Source organism: Gigantopelta aegis, chromosome 4 (genome assembly GCF_016097555.1).
Source record: "Gigantopelta aegis isolate Gae_Host chromosome 4, Gae_host_genome, whole genome shotgun sequence".
Taxonomy (NCBI): domain Eukaryota; kingdom Metazoa; phylum Mollusca; class Gastropoda; order Neomphalida; family Peltospiridae; genus Gigantopelta; species Gigantopelta aegis.
The window spans coordinates 10,652,471-10,671,081 of NC_054702.1; the positions used below are offsets into that span (position 1 = coordinate 10,652,471).

Consider the following 18,611-nt stretch of genomic DNA (forward strand, 5'->3'; position numbering starts at 1 on the left):
ATATTAAAATTCACGTTGAGTGATATCAAATTTTATTACCTATATGGGCTCAAATATACAGGGTAATATTATTTCAATCTCTGCACGTTCTGCAGATTCCTTCGACAGCCACTAATTGGCTGGCTTAAAATTCACATCGTTTGGTTGGTTGCTTGCCATGGCCAGAACTTCACTTTCATTCATATAATGTTTCCATTCATGAGTTTGATTACACATACGTTATACGAATATCTCTCCTGCAGTATCCAGAATATTGAGTACTTACATGAAATAGTAATATAGTAATTACACTAAAAAAAAAATTGAATTTTTATTTTTTATACCTGCTGGGGTATAGTATGCTAGGTGGTATCATGGAAGAACTTGGTGTATGCTTTGATGAACATTTTAATTCTGTATTTCAGAAACCACTATGAAGCAATGTATGTCTTGTCTAGCTGAGCTTTCAGCCACTGCTAAATTTTGCAAGAAATGTGGTGCAAACGTTAATATTACACCAAAGGTTTTGCCAAGGGTTAAACTTAAATGTCCTGGCAAAGAGGAATACTGTGGAAATGAACTGGATGCAGATGACATGTTTTGTGAAATGTGTGGATGGAAAGTAGATCAGTCTTTGTTTGAAAACATAGATTCTCATAGTATCACAAAGGACAAGGAAACTGACTTAGCTGATTGCCAGGGACAGGGCCAAGATAATGAGGTCAAAACAGAAACGGCAAAGGAAGATTCGCAGCCACCAATGTTGGAAGCTGTTTCCAGTACTTCTGATGGTCCTGATGCTAAGTTTGGTGAAGGTACAGTTAGTGTTTGATTTAAATTGGATGAATCCACTACATGTTTGTTTATTTTAGGATCTGAGGAAACCTGAATGCATCTCATTATTATGTCTAGCATATCATGCATTTGAGTTGTCAAATCACAGCTAGTAAAGATGTGCAGGCAGTTGGAAATTGCAGTTTAAATATAGCTAGGCTTTCTGAAGTCTGACATAATCTCATATCCCTAAGCCTTTACATAGACATTATTATAAGAGCTTTTACGAAATAAGTGTCAGGTTTTTGTATTGCCTGAGCAAACGTAAGGGTAATACATAAATCCTAACACCTGTTTCTTAAATCAGTATGACACACATGCGAGTGTAATAATTTCTTTATTATTCATATTATTATTGTTATTTTTTTATGAATAACAAGGGCCGTCTCAAAATGTTTCATCCACAACTAGAAGGAGACGACTAAATGACATCATATCTCAAATGCACGGCCTGAACTAGGACTGATTTTTATTAACTTGGTTATGTTGAACCATGTGGATAATAAACATACCATGTAGATAAACAGTCGTAACAAATTACACAAGAACTATATAGAAATACATTGTACTAGTAATCAAGAAATGTGTATACAGATAATAAACCTTTAAATATACATTTTTATCTAATAAGCTGTTATTTAACTGACGCTTACAAAAATACAGAACAAATGGAATCCATTTCATTGTTGAATGTGGACTTCAGTTTGCTAACTATGTAGATTACTATTTGCAGACAATTGATCACCTAGATATTATCAGATGCCCTTGTGTATTGTCCCCTTCTGTCCTGTACCCAGCCACTGGTGGTGCCACAGACTGGGCACAGGATTTACGTAACTGAACCTTATAGCCACATTAATAGAGTTACCTGGACCTGGGTATTGTCAGATTCTAAACTAGGGGAAGTTGATTCCAAGAATTAACCCCTGCAATTAAGATGATGTTCACGGCAGAAAACATGCCATTGAGAAAAAAAAAACCTGAATATAGTTCAAGGCAAAACGTTAATGCTGCCATTATTTACCCAATTTCATCGATATGCTTGTAACATTGATGTAATTACTTCAGGTTTAAATGAAAAAATAAAACTAGAAACTTAATGTCTCTTTATACTGAAAGGTGCATATCTTACAACGTATTTGAGAAAAGTTTGTGGATAGATAGTTTGATACCACTGCCAATGTTTTAGCTTTGTATGCTTTAAAAATTCTGTGGATAAATGTTGTTGGGTTTTTTTTCTTCTGAAGATGACAGTGAACCTGACACTCTAGACAGTCAGCCAGATTCATTGATGTCCGATGAATTTAAAGAAGAAACCGCTCCAGGAGCAACAACAGAGGGAAACAAACCTAAGAAAAAGAAAAAGAAGAAAAAGAAGAGTTCCAAGTTAAAGTGTGACAAAGAAGCAGAAAATGTTGCTGAACAAACTACTAATGCATCAGCCGACAATCGACAAAGTGATGAAAGTAGAGTTGATCAGGAAACAAAAATAGATGCTTCTGTACAGGAGTCTTCAAGTGATATGAGTAAAACAGTATCAAATACAAACACACACCAGCAAACTGTTGACAAGCAGCTCTGTAATGAGAATAATGGACAGTTAACAGTTTGTGAGCAGACATCAAGCCAAGATGTTTCCATCTCAAAGAGTGGCATGGAAAAACCTGCATCAGATGCTGATAAAGAAAAAACCCAAACACCAAAAACAGGTCAGGCAATTTCTTCAATCTCAGAGAGTAGAATAGAGAAACCAGCATCCGATGCAGATAGAGAAAATAACCAAACAACAAAAATGGATTGGTTAAGTTCTTCCATTTCAAAAAGTCAGTTAGAGAAACTAGAATTGGATGCTGACAAAGAAAAAACCCAACCACCAAAAACAGATCAGGCCGTTTCTTCCATCTCAGAGAGTGGAATAGAGAAACCAGAATCAAATGCTGAAAAAGAAAAAACCCAAACACCAAAAACAGGTCAGGCAATTTCTTCAATCTCAGAGAGTAGAATAGAGAAACCAGCAACCGATGCAGATAGAGAAAATAACCAAACAACAAAAATGGATTGGTTAAGTTCTTCCATTTCAAAAAGTCAGTTAGAGAAACTAGAATCGGATGCTGACAAAGAAAAAACCCAACCACCAAAAACAGATCAGGCCGTTTCTTCCATCTCAGAGAGTGGAATAGAGAAACCAGAATCAAATGCTGAAAAAGAAAAAACCCAAACACCAAAAACAGATCAGGCAGTTTCTTCTCAAGTCACTGGCGGTGACAAAACGACACTAGAGATGCTGAAGCAAAGTGACTCTGCCCAAAATAACACAGTTGAAAATGATATATTTTACCCCCCAAGCTCAAATGATAATAATTCCAGTGCTGCTAAGATGGTATTTGGTACTGGAAAAACAACCGATCATATTTCTGTGGATGGGAATGATCCACAGTCTAGAGAAATAAATACTGAGAAACAAAAGGTTCAATCTGCTGAAAAAGACGAATCAGATGAAAATAAACAAGTAATTAGTACTTCTGGCAGCACTGATGAAGATCCACAGAAATCAATTGAAAACAAAGAACCAGGTGATCGAAGCAGTGTTGATCAGCAGACAGAAGAAAAAAAAGAGCATGAATATCCCACCTATCCTAAATTTGAGGAACAGGCAAAAAAGAAGAAGAAAGGAAAAAACAAGTCAGCAACAAGCAAAAATGTATCACAAGTAAGTATTTTCTGGAGAGAAAACCCCCCCGCAAACACACAAACAAAACAATCTTTGTATAACTTAGAATAATGATGTTTAAAATTCAACAAATCAATTAGTTGCATGAATTAAGTGTTGAAAATGTTTTTAGTTTAATAATAAATATTACTGCAGACATTTCGTGTGTGAGCAATCAGGACGAGGTTCAAGAAGCAAAACACTAATCAGTGAACAGAAGTCATCCATACAGTCTTGAGATTGCAGTACTGGCTTTAAAAGGATTTTATGTGCTTCAAACACCTCGGGTTAGCTGATTGATAAATAGTAGCACCAACAATTCTGTTTCGGTTTGGTTACAGTAGACAAAAGCTGTTCAATAACTATTCTTTGAGGGTTTACTATCATGACTATTCACATCTTTGAACACCCGTGTATGTTTTAACATTATAAAATATGGCAATTCCATCATCAGGATTTATTTCTAGGATTTTATTTTAATTTTATTATTTAAAAAATTATTATTATTGTTATTTTGGTCCGTCTAATTAGCCCTACTTCGGTATTAGCTGCTTTTGGCAAGCACCACAATTGCAGAGGTCATCACTTTCAAGTGGATTAAATTATTAATACCGGGTACTTGACAATACCAATTATAATAGCTAATTACTGTAAGTTATAACAGTAACTTGTTTGTGTTTTAATTTAAAAAATAAATAAGTTAATATATTGCAAATATCATGAGATAATTGCTTTCTAATGATCAAAGACAAAAATAATAATAATGCCATACTAAAATATAGCCTTGTCTATTGTTTCCATAAATAATTTCAGTAAATATGTAAAAAAACACAAAAACCCCCAAAATTCAACAATACTGGACAGTACATGTATGTTTAAACTTCGAGAAAAATATACTAAATATATTGTAAATATGTCATTTGGGACCACATATATGTAATTTGAGATTATGGGATATTAAACGAGCTTACATTTCTTATCATGTTTGTGTCCTGAGTGAAATAATTTTCATATGTCGTTAGCTTAAGTTTAGTGAGTGACAATGAAAATCATTTCACGAGGAATATAAACTTGATACAAAATGGTAGTGAGTTTAATATCCTATTTATTACCCATAATCAATCTTAATTTATATCGCTCAACTTGTTTGCTTGACGTTCCTGCAAGGTTGTAGTGCACCAATCTAGTGGGACGTATCACTTTGATATGTACCAATATATTTTTAACCTTATGGGTAATAAATATGCATATTTCATGAGATAAAGTAGCCCTATATTTTTCACAGAGACCTAAACAGGGACATATTTAGCCCCAATCTGCAAAGAGGCAATTTTTATTCCTGAGTTTTAAATTTAATTTTCAGAATGATCAGTCTCAAGATGCAAAGAAGGATGAGACAGAATCCAGGGCATCAAGGTATGAAAACATAATTGTACATAATATATATTGCTGAATATATATATTGAAAAACATTCACTTTATAACCTTTAGATTATTGAATTAAATTTTGACAAAGAACACGTTGAGTGGGTACAAGTTTACAGGGCTCGAACTTAACGACGGCAATTGCCGTCAGTGACATAAATTGCCGTCGGTTGGGGGCATCACCGATGACACTTTTGTGCGCCGGATAAAAATTACTGCTGTCGGTAAAGCTCCTCACCTACGACAAAATGTATAAATGTGTATGAATGTTATCTGATGGTATTTAACACGGGTGTTTGGGTCCTGGTTGGAATTAATGGGCGTTTAGTTAGTACCACTTGATGGAACTAATATGCGTACCCTGTGCATAATATACGTTCTCACTGCATTTTACCTCGCTTTCGTGTCGTCCCTTTTCACGTTTGGCAGCCCATTCGTTTTCCTGCGCCCCCCTTTTATTTTTTGGCATCCTGTTATAATTTACAGGACCCAGCTCCAATATTTCAAAATGCACACTTTTTTTCACATTGAAAAACATCTATCAGTCTGCACACTGGACATCAAAGGAAACAAGTCGCGTTGTGTACAAAAGCGCAACTGACGAAAAACTTCAGTAGCTTACAGCAGTTACCATAATGCAATTTAACACTGTTTTTTAATAGCCTCTGTTATGTCCTATAATACCAGTATTCATTTGTATGTTTGATACACACAATAAAAGTTATATTTTATTTTAGCAATGAAAACATTTTATTTTTATCGTTTCGGCAACCTACGACTGAAAACCACTTAGTTGGCGCCAAATTTGTCACGTGATCAGAACGGTCATTCTGTCTTTTGTGTCCATTAACTTGTGTCTAATATTTTATCCTCAACTGCAGATTTAATTGGTCATAACTGATACTTTTTACATTCTGTCATTTGTTTATTCAGCATTTCTTTATTAAATATTAGACCGTTTATTTTTTTTAATTTATTTATTTTTATTATTTTAAATTTTTTTGGGGGGTGGGGTGGAGTGAGAATTCCCAGCTTATAAAAACAATGGAAGTGATAGTGTTCATTATTAAAATCATTTATCTTGTGTGCCAAATAATATATGCACCGTCTTTACAAAAATGAAACTATTTATTAGCTGGCAATATCAATGTGATCAATTCATTGGATGAAGGTGGAAATAAAAAGAACAGAAAATGTTATTCCACAGTAGCAGATCACTTAAAATATCTCTTTATTATTTTTCAGATATCTTAAAATCTTTATTAAAATAATAATATGAAAACTTTTATTGGTTTAGCAAAATGAATACCAGTGAATGTCAGACTGACACTTCGTTTTAACTGAACTACATTTGAACTAACAGCGCATAAAATAAAGGCAGCTTGTAGCCTACATCATACCAACTTTTCAGTACCTAATACTGAGGGGCAAAATAGGGGATAGGTATTTCCAGAAAGTTTACCAACTTACAACGATATACGATAACCAAACATTCCCCTTTTTTGCTTTTCAGTGGGTTTTTTTTGTGGGTTTTTTTTAAATGATGGGGTGGAGTCGCACGACCACCCTCCTTTAATTTTCACCCAGCGAGAACACTGTATACAATTGAATTCAATGTTATCCATAGAACAATTGTCATGTCATATTAACCGAAATCTTGGGCAACTTCGTCTCAGAAACACCAGGTTCCGTTAAATGTTAGATTATGCTAGTAAGGTATAATTCCATTTATAATAAATTGTTTATTGAAGTTTATTGACATTAATTGATGAAATATGACTACATGTACTAGCAATGCAAGACGGTCCTGATCTGCAGTGCAGAAATCAGGTCACCAGCCCCTCCCATCAAAACTTTTGATATTGTAGCAATTACCTTGTGTCATTGATACAGTAAAATCCATGAATTTATTTCTAATAAAATCAGATTTTATCAAGGAATATTCTTATGTTTTTCTTTTTCATAAATTCCATATACTTTGCGAAATACTGATTTATGAAGTTAGTCTGCTCTCCATGAGTGCTGCCGCGATAGTATATGGACGAGTCTATAAAAAGTACTGGGGAATACCAGGAATTCCGCAAGGGTTACTGATGTTGCAGCAAGCTGAAACTTCTCAGCCAATCAGCAAATCATGTAGGGACAAACAGCATGGCGATATCTGCGCTAGGTCCGGAGATATTTTAGGGGTAAATTGACAGTTTTTTTTGCAAAATTCTTCTAATTTCTTCCAAAATCACCACCTTATGTAAGAAATACATGATATATATGTCACCATAATTGAGTGTAATTTACCCCTGTGCTTCGGCGATTGAAGTTTGAAACTTCTGCTCAACGGCAATTTTTGATCGGCCATGTGTTGAGATGCATGCTCATGACGGTAGAGTCTACTGCCGCATCATCACCGGTCCCCTCTGCAGGGCCGTTGTGCATGTCATGTAATTGAAATGGCATGTTCAGATTGGTTGGATGGTTCTATTTAGCGATGTAAACAATGAAGTTGAGGTAGATCAGGTTCTGTTTCATGTTGTCAGCTGTGGATTTTTTTATTGTTATTTTTGAAAATGATTGCTCTAGTCTTGATTTACTTTATGGACAGACATTATTATCTTTTGCAAATTTGAAATTTCATGTTCCCACAAGCTTCAATTTCATATGTCACATGCTGGGACACGGTCAATATTTTTCTGAGGAACGTTTTTGTGTGAAACCATATGTTACAAGCAGGGGTGCAGACATTTCATCCATAAGAATATTTGTTGACAACCTTGGATACGAATGGCAGCCATCTTGGATATAAATTTTCTCTAGACCAAGTTGACAGTTGAGAAAACCAAGTGCTACAGGTTTTGTAGGTATTTCATGGTATATAAGTGCTTCTGAAGTGGTAACATTGTTAATTAGGTCACAAGATATGCAAATTTGATAAGAAATATGCAGATTAGATGTATTTCCTAGCCTCGTAATTAAAATCTCACACAGTGTTTGAAATCCTTGGCTATTTCCCCATCAACATGGGTATTTTCATTGTTCTATTGTGAGAAATAAAGGCGTTAAAGCAAAAAGATAAATAGAAATTGTTGTAGTTAGGGCTTAAAGAAGTTAAACAAAGGTTCAGACTATATTCTTTGTTTCATCTTAAAGGAGAGGACAATTACGGCATTTGGCCTGGTATGCATATTCAACGATATATAATGCACATTATTGCTTAATATCAACACGTATAATCGTATAGTTAATTAATAAAACTGTTAAATGTGACGACTATTATATATAACGGGCGCAGCCATTTTGTACCATCTCAGTGAGTACGCCCTCTGGCGAGCTGGTGGTTACGTAATACTTAACGCGTCACGTCAGGAATGAGCCTTAGAACTAGAGAAACACAATCTACCTGGTTTTTGCGGGATGATAAATAGTCATACATTGCAATGTTCTGTAATAATACACATCAAGTATATCCAGCACTATAGTATAAATATTTTTTTTCAGTACAAAATAAAATACCATTGTCAAAGTGGCTACACAACAAGTCGAAACAATTAACAATGTTTTTCTCATGCATTAACCTACGTACTGAAATGATACACGGAGTGTTTTCTTAGTTAATTGGTCTATGCTGTTTAGTTGCTTCTACCTGTGATTTCTGATTGGCAGGTGTGTATTTGATTGGTAAACCAGGGACGAGCCAATTAATTGACGCTGTCTAGACATAAAATACATACCGGTATTGTGGAATATTACCTGTCGCCCCTAAATTTGTAATGGACATGGTTTATTACTGTAAATAGTTCTGTAAAACTATTGATTAAGTAGACTTTTCCATCTACAACCACAGAACTGACCAATTACGTAGTCCCAAAGAAAAGAAAATTATCACTTGCCGACTGGGTATCGTGGGTTGTCGTTTTTGCTCCAACGTAGCATATCAATAGGCGTAATGGTGTACATTTTTTTCTTTGGATTATTAAACAGAGAAAAATACTATAACCCCATTTTTGTTCCGTTAATGCAACTTGAAATATATTTAGTTAAATAGTTTATTATATTATTACGTCATTTATGCTGTTTTACAAGTCAGGTTGATCAAAGAGAAGCGCCTTGTCGAAAATTACTGCTTTTGTTTACACTGTACATACAGGAGATGGTCAGGAGCTGATGTCACTTCGCCCCAAGCTATCCCACCGGACGTCACAAAAACGAAACAAAATGGCTGCCCCCAGTTAGCAGGAATAATCATGGTTTTTTATTAACTCTAAAATTACGCGTTTTTCATTTGCTAAAGTGTCAGTATGTGTTGGTGGTCCGGGTATGCATCTTTCCAACACATAAGGCTCTTGTTGGAGTTGACCCTACCTTTAAGTGCTTTTCACCAAAGTGGTGAAAAACATGATCCTAAAAACTGACACAAAATCTGAACTGCTTGTCCGATTTCAAAAATTTAAAAATAATTTTGGTCCTCTTCTTATCCTGCAATCTTCTGACCTAAAAAACTGTTACTTTGGCATACTTAAAAATTTCATCTTGCATTGCTACATGTACATGTACATACAGAAAAATAACCTTTCAGTCAAGTTTATTTGCTGCAAAAGTCAGTTTAATGAAATTACTGTAGGCATACTCAAAATTGCCATTGTTGGGCCCTTTCACCGATGGCAATTTTTTGTTTTAATTGCCAGGGTGATAAATTATTAAGTTCGAGCCCTGAGTTTATAATTTTTACTCACATATATTAACTTTAATGTTTTATAAAATAAAGTTTATATTTGAATCGGTAAGTATTATTTTCGTGGGTTTTTCAAATTTTTATGATATTTTAGATCAGTTAATGTTAATTAAAATTAGGCAAAAAATAGAAAAAGTTTCATTTACTTACAGGCATTTGTAGCCAGCTGTCCAATATTTATGTCCATTATTCCCGATAACAGTGGTTTTCTAACTATAATTTTTTTTTAAACCCGAACTATGATTCATATTCCAATATTTGGTGATTTTCGTTGTTGGTAAAACAAAATTTATTATCAAATTTGCTGTTACAATGAGCTATTGATCCCTGAAAATGACTGCGCTTTGCCGCCATTGTTGTCAAGTAAAAATACTTGCCGAAAACCACTTTTTTAACTCAAAATTCCAAGGTATTTTCCATTGAAAAACAGAAACCTAAAGCAGCCATAGTGTCAGTAAGTGTTTCCTGTTTTGTATTTCTGGTGAGTGTCATGTGCAAAATGGTGGTAAATATGAATTGGTGAATGCACTGTATACAGTGTACTGTACGTGGACTAACCAACGTCGGTGGCATCATGGTTAGGCCATCGGTCAACAGGCTGGTTCGAATCCCAGTCGAGGCATGGGATTTTTAATCCAGATACTGACTCCAAACCCCGAGTGAGTGCTCCGCAAGGCTCAATGGGTAGGTGTAAACCATTTGCACCGACCAGTGATCCATAACTGGTTCAACAAAGGCCATGGTTTATGCTATCCTGCCTGTAGGAAGTGCAAATAAAAGATCCCTTGCTTCTAATCTGAAAGAGTAGCCCATGAAGTGGCGACAGCGGGTTTCCTCTCAAAATCTGTGTGGTCCATAACCATATGTCTGACGCCATATAACCGTAAATAAAATGTGTTGAGTGCGTCGTTAAATAAAACATTTCTTTGTACGTGGACTGGCGTGACGAGATATCTTACCTACAGTAGTCAGAAGGTTAATAACTTGAAGAATATTAAATTGTCTTGGTTGCATTTTAGTATATACTTCCTTACATGCAGGGGTTTAAATTGACTGAAATACCTGCCAGACATTCGGTCTGGCAAGCTATAAATTCTGCTGGACTGAATTAAAACCTGATAGACCAAACATGATCATAAAATATAAACTAAAAATAGTTGCCAGTCCAACTGCAGGCAAATAGATCTTCTGACCCATTGTGATGTTGACTGGCAAAAAAAACCCTGTCGGGATGGCGGTATTTTGAACACTGTTACATGTAAATCAATAGCTTAGGATCAATTAACAGTTATGAAAGTCTTTTTTACAAATGTACACAATATATGCTAATGGGATCGGTTTTTTTTTTTTTGTAACATGCTTTTAAAACAAAAATGGGGAATACAAATATTCCTTACAAAATCAACATTTTTGATATACACTTTTAGGGAGGGGAATAGAGGTTATCAAAAAGGTTTACGGTTTGAACATGTTGTGAACAGCCCCTTAAAGATATCCATTCTGTAATGCTTTTTAAATGTATGATTTCTATAACATGTATTTTTTCAGACCCTCCTTTTCTGATGGAGTTGAGGTTATGTTCCATGTTATAATATCTGACAATACCAACCATGATCCAGCCAAAGAGGACATTTATATTGCTTTCTCTTCACCTGTATTACATGATTGGGCAACTGATAAGTGGAAGATGGAAAGAAGCAGGTGAACATTTCTCTTGTTGTTTTAATGCTGGTTATACAGTTGCAGAATGAGTTTTACTGATGACACAATCTGTCCTCACGGTTGCTTGACAATGTTTTGGTACATGTATACTGAGCATTAGCCTAATACCAGAATTCTATGACATTTTATAATGTTTTGTTCAGAGCTTATTACATAAGGCCACATACATTTTTTTACTTGTTTAGCATCCTCGCCCCACCTGAGAAATGCCCCTGACCTCCAAATATTTTTTAATTTTTAATTTTTCAAAACCACTTCAAATAAAGTGTAAAAACTCTCAAAACAATGTTTTCCTGCCTATTATAGTTATTGTGCAATCACCAACAAACTTCATCATAACGTCAATTTGCTATTGGACAAAGGATGTACCTCTTATGTCTGCACATTAACATCGATGCCATTTGTTTTGTGTTCTGTTCAATCATTATTATGTAAATACAACAATCATGCAGTGGAGTGAGTGAATAGAAAGTTAAATGTGCAGACCCTAGTTTTAACCTATAAAAAATGGACACTTAAGTTTAGTTAATTTACAAACCTGTAACTCATTTGGATAAAGTTACCATAGAGTGAAATAAGAGTTTGTGACGTTAAAATGGGAAATATCGTTTAAAATAGACTAGAACTCAAATCAATAAACTGCTACTTCTCAGACGCACGTGTGTTTTAAAAACACTTCGGTTCTACAGAAATGGATAATCTAAAGAATAAAATATAAGTACTGTTTGATTTCAGTGAGCATAAATGGCTCTAATAGTGAAAAATATGCTGTAGTGTTTAAAAACTAGAGTCTGTCCCTTTAAAACATGCCTTTGTCCGTCTATAAATAGCGGTAACAATTCGTTATTTAAATTGTTAAAATTTCTTTTACAATTATATCCCTTTTTCAATAAACCAAAAAGCAGTTTATTTATAGATGCAATTGCACGGGGATGGTTTTTGTATAATAAGCATCACTGCCAGTAGATATAAAAGTACTGAGGATAGTTTCATGATCTCGTGTCACCACATTTATCTACACCATTGAGGAGTTCAGAGTGGTGAAAATGGGACAAGCACACAAGACGCATTTTCAATGCAATATTACACTACTAAAAGAATGAGGTACGGGTCAAAATGCAGCTTTCTGCTTCCAATTTACTCCTAATAGTTCTTCCAATGAAGTGTTAATGTGCGTAACCTGCCTGTATCAACGAAGAATTTTTTTTTGGATTGGTTGAATTTATTAGTGCTTTCTTAGACCAGTAATAATTGTTAGTTCTAAAGGTTAGAGTAGGTAATGTGTTTTGTATAGTAACAGTATTTTTCACAATATGCAATATAGAAACCTACCACAGTGCTGAAATATCGGGGTACCATTTCCTACATGTAGTTGAACAAAGATTTTACAACAATGTTAATGTTTTCTTGTGCAATTTCTAGCTTGAAAGTTTCTATGATCTTCTGTACCTTCCTATCGTGCCTTCTGACCATGAATATCATGGTTAGATGTTTTCTTACTGCACTTCGCCATTCTACATACAAAATAAAAAATAAAAATAAAAACCTCCCTCCCTCCCTACATGGAAAAATTAAAATGGGTGGATGCTAAACACATATTTTTTTAATGAATTTTCCAGCATTCTGAAAACAACAGTTTATTGTCATTGTAAAAAGATGCAAAGTGTCATCATTGGAATACTGATGTCATTCAAATTCAAAATTAATAATTTACAATGCTTTTCCACATTAAAATAAAGACAGTTTAAGTGCTAGAAAGATGATTTATTTATAATTGTAGTGTATAATGCCCATTGGTAATAGTAATGACTTTGTACTTTTATAAATGACAGTTAAGAAATAGTTTTCATATTAATCTACAGCTGTTCGTAGGTGAATATTTTTTATCTGTATATAATTACAAACTTTCCACTTTTATACGATTTCCTCAATTCTGATTGGATGACGTCGAAGAAACACTGAATGATAACCTTCGATAAACCTCAGAACATGATGTTATTACGTAAAACAGGTCATGGAAAGGACACTAGAAGCTGATTTATGTGTATTTTAACATAATATGGTGTGTCCAGGTGCTTGTGTACATACACTTTAGAAGAGGGTGAGGAGCTAAACTGTGGCTAGTGAAATTTATGAGTAGTTAAGACATGCTTACCATGGAAAAGTATTGAATAAAAAGAGAAATTTTGCTTGATCCAGATGGGGGGGGGGGGGGGGTTCGACTGCCATAACCCACCCTTTGCACAAGCTTCTGTCTTTGTAATTATATAAAATCTGTTTGTCATTTTTTAAATGAATTTATTGATGTACAACTGTAACAAACTGCATAAAATTGTGTAGCGTAGTGAAGGATTTTAAACTAAACACCTCAGAAAATGACTTCATTATGTCAAATGGGACGTCATTACGTAAAGCAGATCATGGGAAGAACCTTAGAAACTGATTTATGAATGATGTGAATAAATAAGTTGTACTGTTTGTAATTATAAGAATTGTTCGTCATTTTTGGGGAATTGATTGATGTATAAGTCACAAATTTAGTATAAAATCGCTGCGCTGTGACTGTTATACATCGATAAATTTGCAAAAAATTACAAACAATTCTTATATAACAGCCACTTGACCATAACAACCAGTTTTGCCAGATCAACTATATACAGGTTTGACTGTATTGTGATTTAATAATTCTTAATTTTTTAAGTTCTACCTCTTTTTCAGTAAAACTGGAGACTACCATGAATATAATTTATCAGTAAAAATGTCAAAAGCTGTACGCAATAAAGGTTTCGACTACAAATATGTGTTTAAGAAGAAGAACAAGGTGGAATATGAAATTGTTCACTTTATGAAGGTCAGAAAGCATATTGACAATCCAGATCGACTATTCTTCATACCAACAAATTTTAAAACATCTTCAGGTATCTATTTTTGTTTATGAATTGACTTTAAAAAAATTAATTTGTTATTAAATGCAATAGATGTAGAGAAAATAAATATTATTAGCACTGTAAAAGAAAATTAAGTTTAATTTTTTGAAATACCCTGTAGTTTCAGATATTGAATTAAGCATTGTCATGTACAGGTTACAGGCATGGGTTATAATACAATTTATCAGTTTGCAATCCAATTGTTATTCCTATAAAATCCCTTCACAAACATATTGACACTTTGTTATTCATTTGCCAGTTTAATTAAGCTGTCATCACCAAGTTGCCAAATGGGAATTCTACGTCAACTGGTGGATAGTTTTTTGTTATTATTTCAGCAACATTCTAATTCAAAAATTGTGTGCCATTTATAGACTTTGGCTACATACATAAACATATATTTTCTGACCAAATTAGCCAAATTACTAATGATTTTGAGGATCCAATTTAAATCCTGCATTTGTAAAACTATTTTCATTGTTTTGATACTTATATACATGTGGATCTTATTTTTGATCAGAATTAAGATCTTGTGTTTTTGTTTTTAAAGATTTTGTGGAGAACAAAGTACATGTACTGTTCTCAATTTTCTTGACTTGTGGTACCAACAATATAACCATTCTCAGCTTAATTTGATGCCTGAGTTTGTTACAATGAATTGTTTTAGAATTTCCTTAAATTACACCTTTTAAAGGAATACGTTACAAATATTTGTACCATGCAAAATGTGCTATTTGTTTCACCTGTTTATTCTACAAGCATATCAAAACATATCAGAAAAAAGGGGTTTTACCTGTCTAGATTTGTTTTTACAGAATTGTTTCAGAATTTCCTTGAATTACACCCTTTTTAATATCTCTGATAAGTTTAGTGTCTTTCACAGTTCATATGGCACTCTTGCTCATGCAATACATATATTTGTCACCATGTGTCTCTAGTAGTGTCATTAAACAAACTTTGTCACCCAGTGTATTCGTTACACCCCAAGCAATTTACACATGGGTTCTTGAAACATGTTTTTCAGATATGTGGCACCAGTATGATGGCTTTGTTTATCATCCTTCACCAAAGGAGGGTTGGTTTGAAAAAATTATCAAAGGTTTGTTCAAGAGCATGAAAGCAAAACTCAGAAGTGACACCTTGAAAGCAGCAGAGCACTTTCTTCCACATGCTGATGAAGTAATCCAATGTTTAAAGAAGGAAGGTGGTTCAGTCCATGCTGAAGACTTGATGCACAAAATAACTGCTGTTATGGCAACTTTAAGGATTCAGATTATAGATGCACGAGGATTGTTCGATCCTGAATTTTTCTCAGAAGTAGGTATTTAACCATAGTAACTGTTATGGTTCAATAATAATAACCTTGCTTTCTAATGAGAATTGAGAGTGAAAATAATACAAACCTATTTTTGGCTCATTAACATGGATATTATAACAAAAGACTGCTGTGAAAACCAACAAATTGGTATGCTCATTGTTCAATTCTGATTTACTGTAATGAAGAAAAATGGCTGTACCTATTATATACTCACGGAAAAAAGTTCCTGTGTATCATTAAAATTTCAGTAGGACTTATATTTTTAAAATTTAAAAATATTGTGATTTACATAGATGTACTATTTATCTGTTAAAAGTACGGTGATTCTCTCCTGCCTTCTGAACCTGAAGTACTGTCTACACAATGTTTGGTGCGCCATCGGTGATGATGTAACAGAACAACGTACTGATGTACGGTCATGGTCGTACTTTGTTATCACCTAATTGGTTGCGTTCAGTTCTTCCACTGATTGGCCTTAACTCGGAGATGCATTAGGATGTTAAACGTATCATTTCCAAATGATTTCATATGTGCACCCGCTTAATACTGACAATATGCTTACGTGGTGTCAAGTGTCGACTCCCTAAACATGGAAAATCCCTAGTACCCCTAAACTGTCGAGAACATCTCCGCAGATATTGCATTGTGTTTTGATGAACACCAATGAATACCAAAATTACTAGCAACAGTGTTTGTGCCATTCTAACCTCAATCATACCCATCGTTCGAAGGAGTCCATGAGGATGTTTCTCCCATGATATAATTTTTTGCTAAAAGCATAAAAAAAAATCAAGCTACCATGGCCATTTACACTGAGTTTAGCAGGGTTGTAAAAAATAGCAGTCACCTGATCGCCCATGGGTAAGGGTGACTAAGAATTTTACAAAGATAGTCCATTGGGTGACCATCGATTTTAGGGTCTGGCGAGTATGGTGCCAGTTAAAAAAGAAATGCACAGAAACTGATTCGATTGTGACAAAACACACCGCATCTGTTGTGGCATGAACTACAGATCTGGCAGCAGAAGACACAGAGCATGAAATTTGAATAGATCAGATCTAAAGTATTGACATCAAGACTTACATGATGACATAACTGTCCAAAGATTACTGTACTGAACAATAATTATGCTTTTATGCTTTGTAATATGATACAAAAGTACATGGTATATTTTGGTGAAATGTTTGTTTTGATTTTTTTCACACATTTATTTTTCTTTCGATATTTATTTTATTAGTAGCCTACTTAATTCTGTAGCATTTACAATATCCAAATAAAGCCCTCACGCGTGTGTGCACTAACATGCACACACATACACACATTATTATATTTTACTGAGGCAGAAAATATTCTGTTTGAAACTATTGTCTGTTTACGTTGAATGGGAGCCGATGGCATATAACTTTGTCATGAATAAAGATAAAAGTAATATAATTTTTATTTATTTATCAAGTTTTAAACCGATACCATCTCAAATACTATTAAACTGCATAGGTTAAAAAAACAATTTGATACATGTTTTAAGGCAATTGATGGAAAATCAAAGGTAATCTAAATGATAAAAGCGTAATAAATAATTAGGGCCTATCTCTGCACAATGCAGATTCCAATAAGTATTTGGCAAAATAGTGAATAGTTCCATGGATATCTATCTAGTGCCTCGTCTATAGGACAGCCAATCCTGGGGAAATAATTTTCTGGAAATTTCATCCCTCTTACATTGCCACAAAGTTTATTCCCTCCCACTTGCATCGCCACAAAGAGGACTGCCACTCCCAGACTAATTTATTAAAGCACACGCAGTTCTAACTTCAGTCTCTTTGTACTGCATAATATTTTACTTCAGAAACAATGCAAGTTAAGCTGCATACCTTGGCTATTCTAGCATTTTGTCTTCACCCCTGTATTAAAAATGAGATTTAATATGTATAATTTAATGGTAATTTGTAAAAAAAACTACATTTTTGTTCATAATGGATTTTTTGTTTTCATTTTTTTTTTCCAGTTGGTATCAGTTTAAAACTTAATAACATGTTTTTATATGAATTTGAACTTTATTTATTTATTTATTATGAGTTTTCTTTTGATGCAAACAGACTATATACGGTCAGCACATGGTTATCATTTGACAAAGAACATTCTAGTTTTCAATTTGGCTGTGTAGTTAAATTTCATTGTGATAATTAGAGGGCTAGTTGAATATGAGAAGGGCCAGTAACATTTTCGTTAAAACTGGCCAAGCTGGCGACCATGGTTTTCATGTTAATTTTCAGCATAATAATAGGCATAATACCACCTCTAACTTTTAAAATGCCTCGAGCGTGTTAGTCTTAAAAGTTTCCTTGAAAGATTTGTAATTTAGGCTGTATATGGATGCCCCTTTCTTCCACATCACTGAGACCCAAACTTTGTAGTGAGCATCAGAGGATCATCTGATCCTACTACTGTTACAAAAGACTGCAATGGATGACATTGATGACTGTTCCCTTGTCTGATTCTGGATTTCAAATTTTGTGAAACTGATTTTATGACTTCAGTACTTTGATCACATTTGGTTTCTCAAAGCCATAGTGTGCTTCGACTGCATTGCATCCTGTTACGGTATGTGGTTGTCTTAAAATTTTGACAATATCTTTGTGCCCTTTCCCCAGTATTCACAGAGAGCGTATAGGTACTATGATAATTGTTGATTTTACATGGCGACTACGGTAGTGGTACAAAAGCAGGTAAAATACAAGTGTCATTGCAAATAACCTATGATACATTTGCATCCATCAGTCACAAGCTGAATCATTAATTGGGGGATTATGACATCAGTCATGGGTGGTTCTAAGCTCATGATGGAACAATAGCCTTCACTGTGATTTAAAGTACTCCATTTGTTTCATCCCAATGAGCACCATACTAGGATAGATCAGATCAGAATTAGTTTAACATGTGCATATACCACAAAGATTTCGCACACGCCTG

General features: G+C 34.3%; 1 protein-coding gene across 1 annotated transcript in view; it reads left to right on the forward strand.

Annotated features, from left to right (window-relative positions):
- LOC121372339 (E3 ubiquitin-protein ligase rnf213-alpha-like) overlaps positions 1-15,804 on the forward strand; it is a 101,692-nt gene extending 85,888 nt beyond the window's left edge. Inside the window, exons 31-36 of the mRNA XM_041498641.1 lie at positions 405-794; positions 2,061-3,523; positions 4,887-4,939; positions 11,223-11,375; positions 14,115-14,314; positions 15,348-15,804. Coding sequence (XP_041354575.1) covers positions 405-794; positions 2,061-3,523; positions 4,887-4,939; positions 11,223-11,375; positions 14,115-14,314; positions 15,348-15,652 — 2,564 coding nt within the window. The 3' untranslated portion in view covers positions 15,653-15,804. The remainder of the gene's footprint in view (positions 1-404; positions 795-2,060; positions 3,524-4,886; positions 4,940-11,222; positions 11,376-14,114; positions 14,315-15,347) is intronic.
- The last annotated feature ends 2,807 nt before the right edge of the window (positions 15,805-18,611 follow it).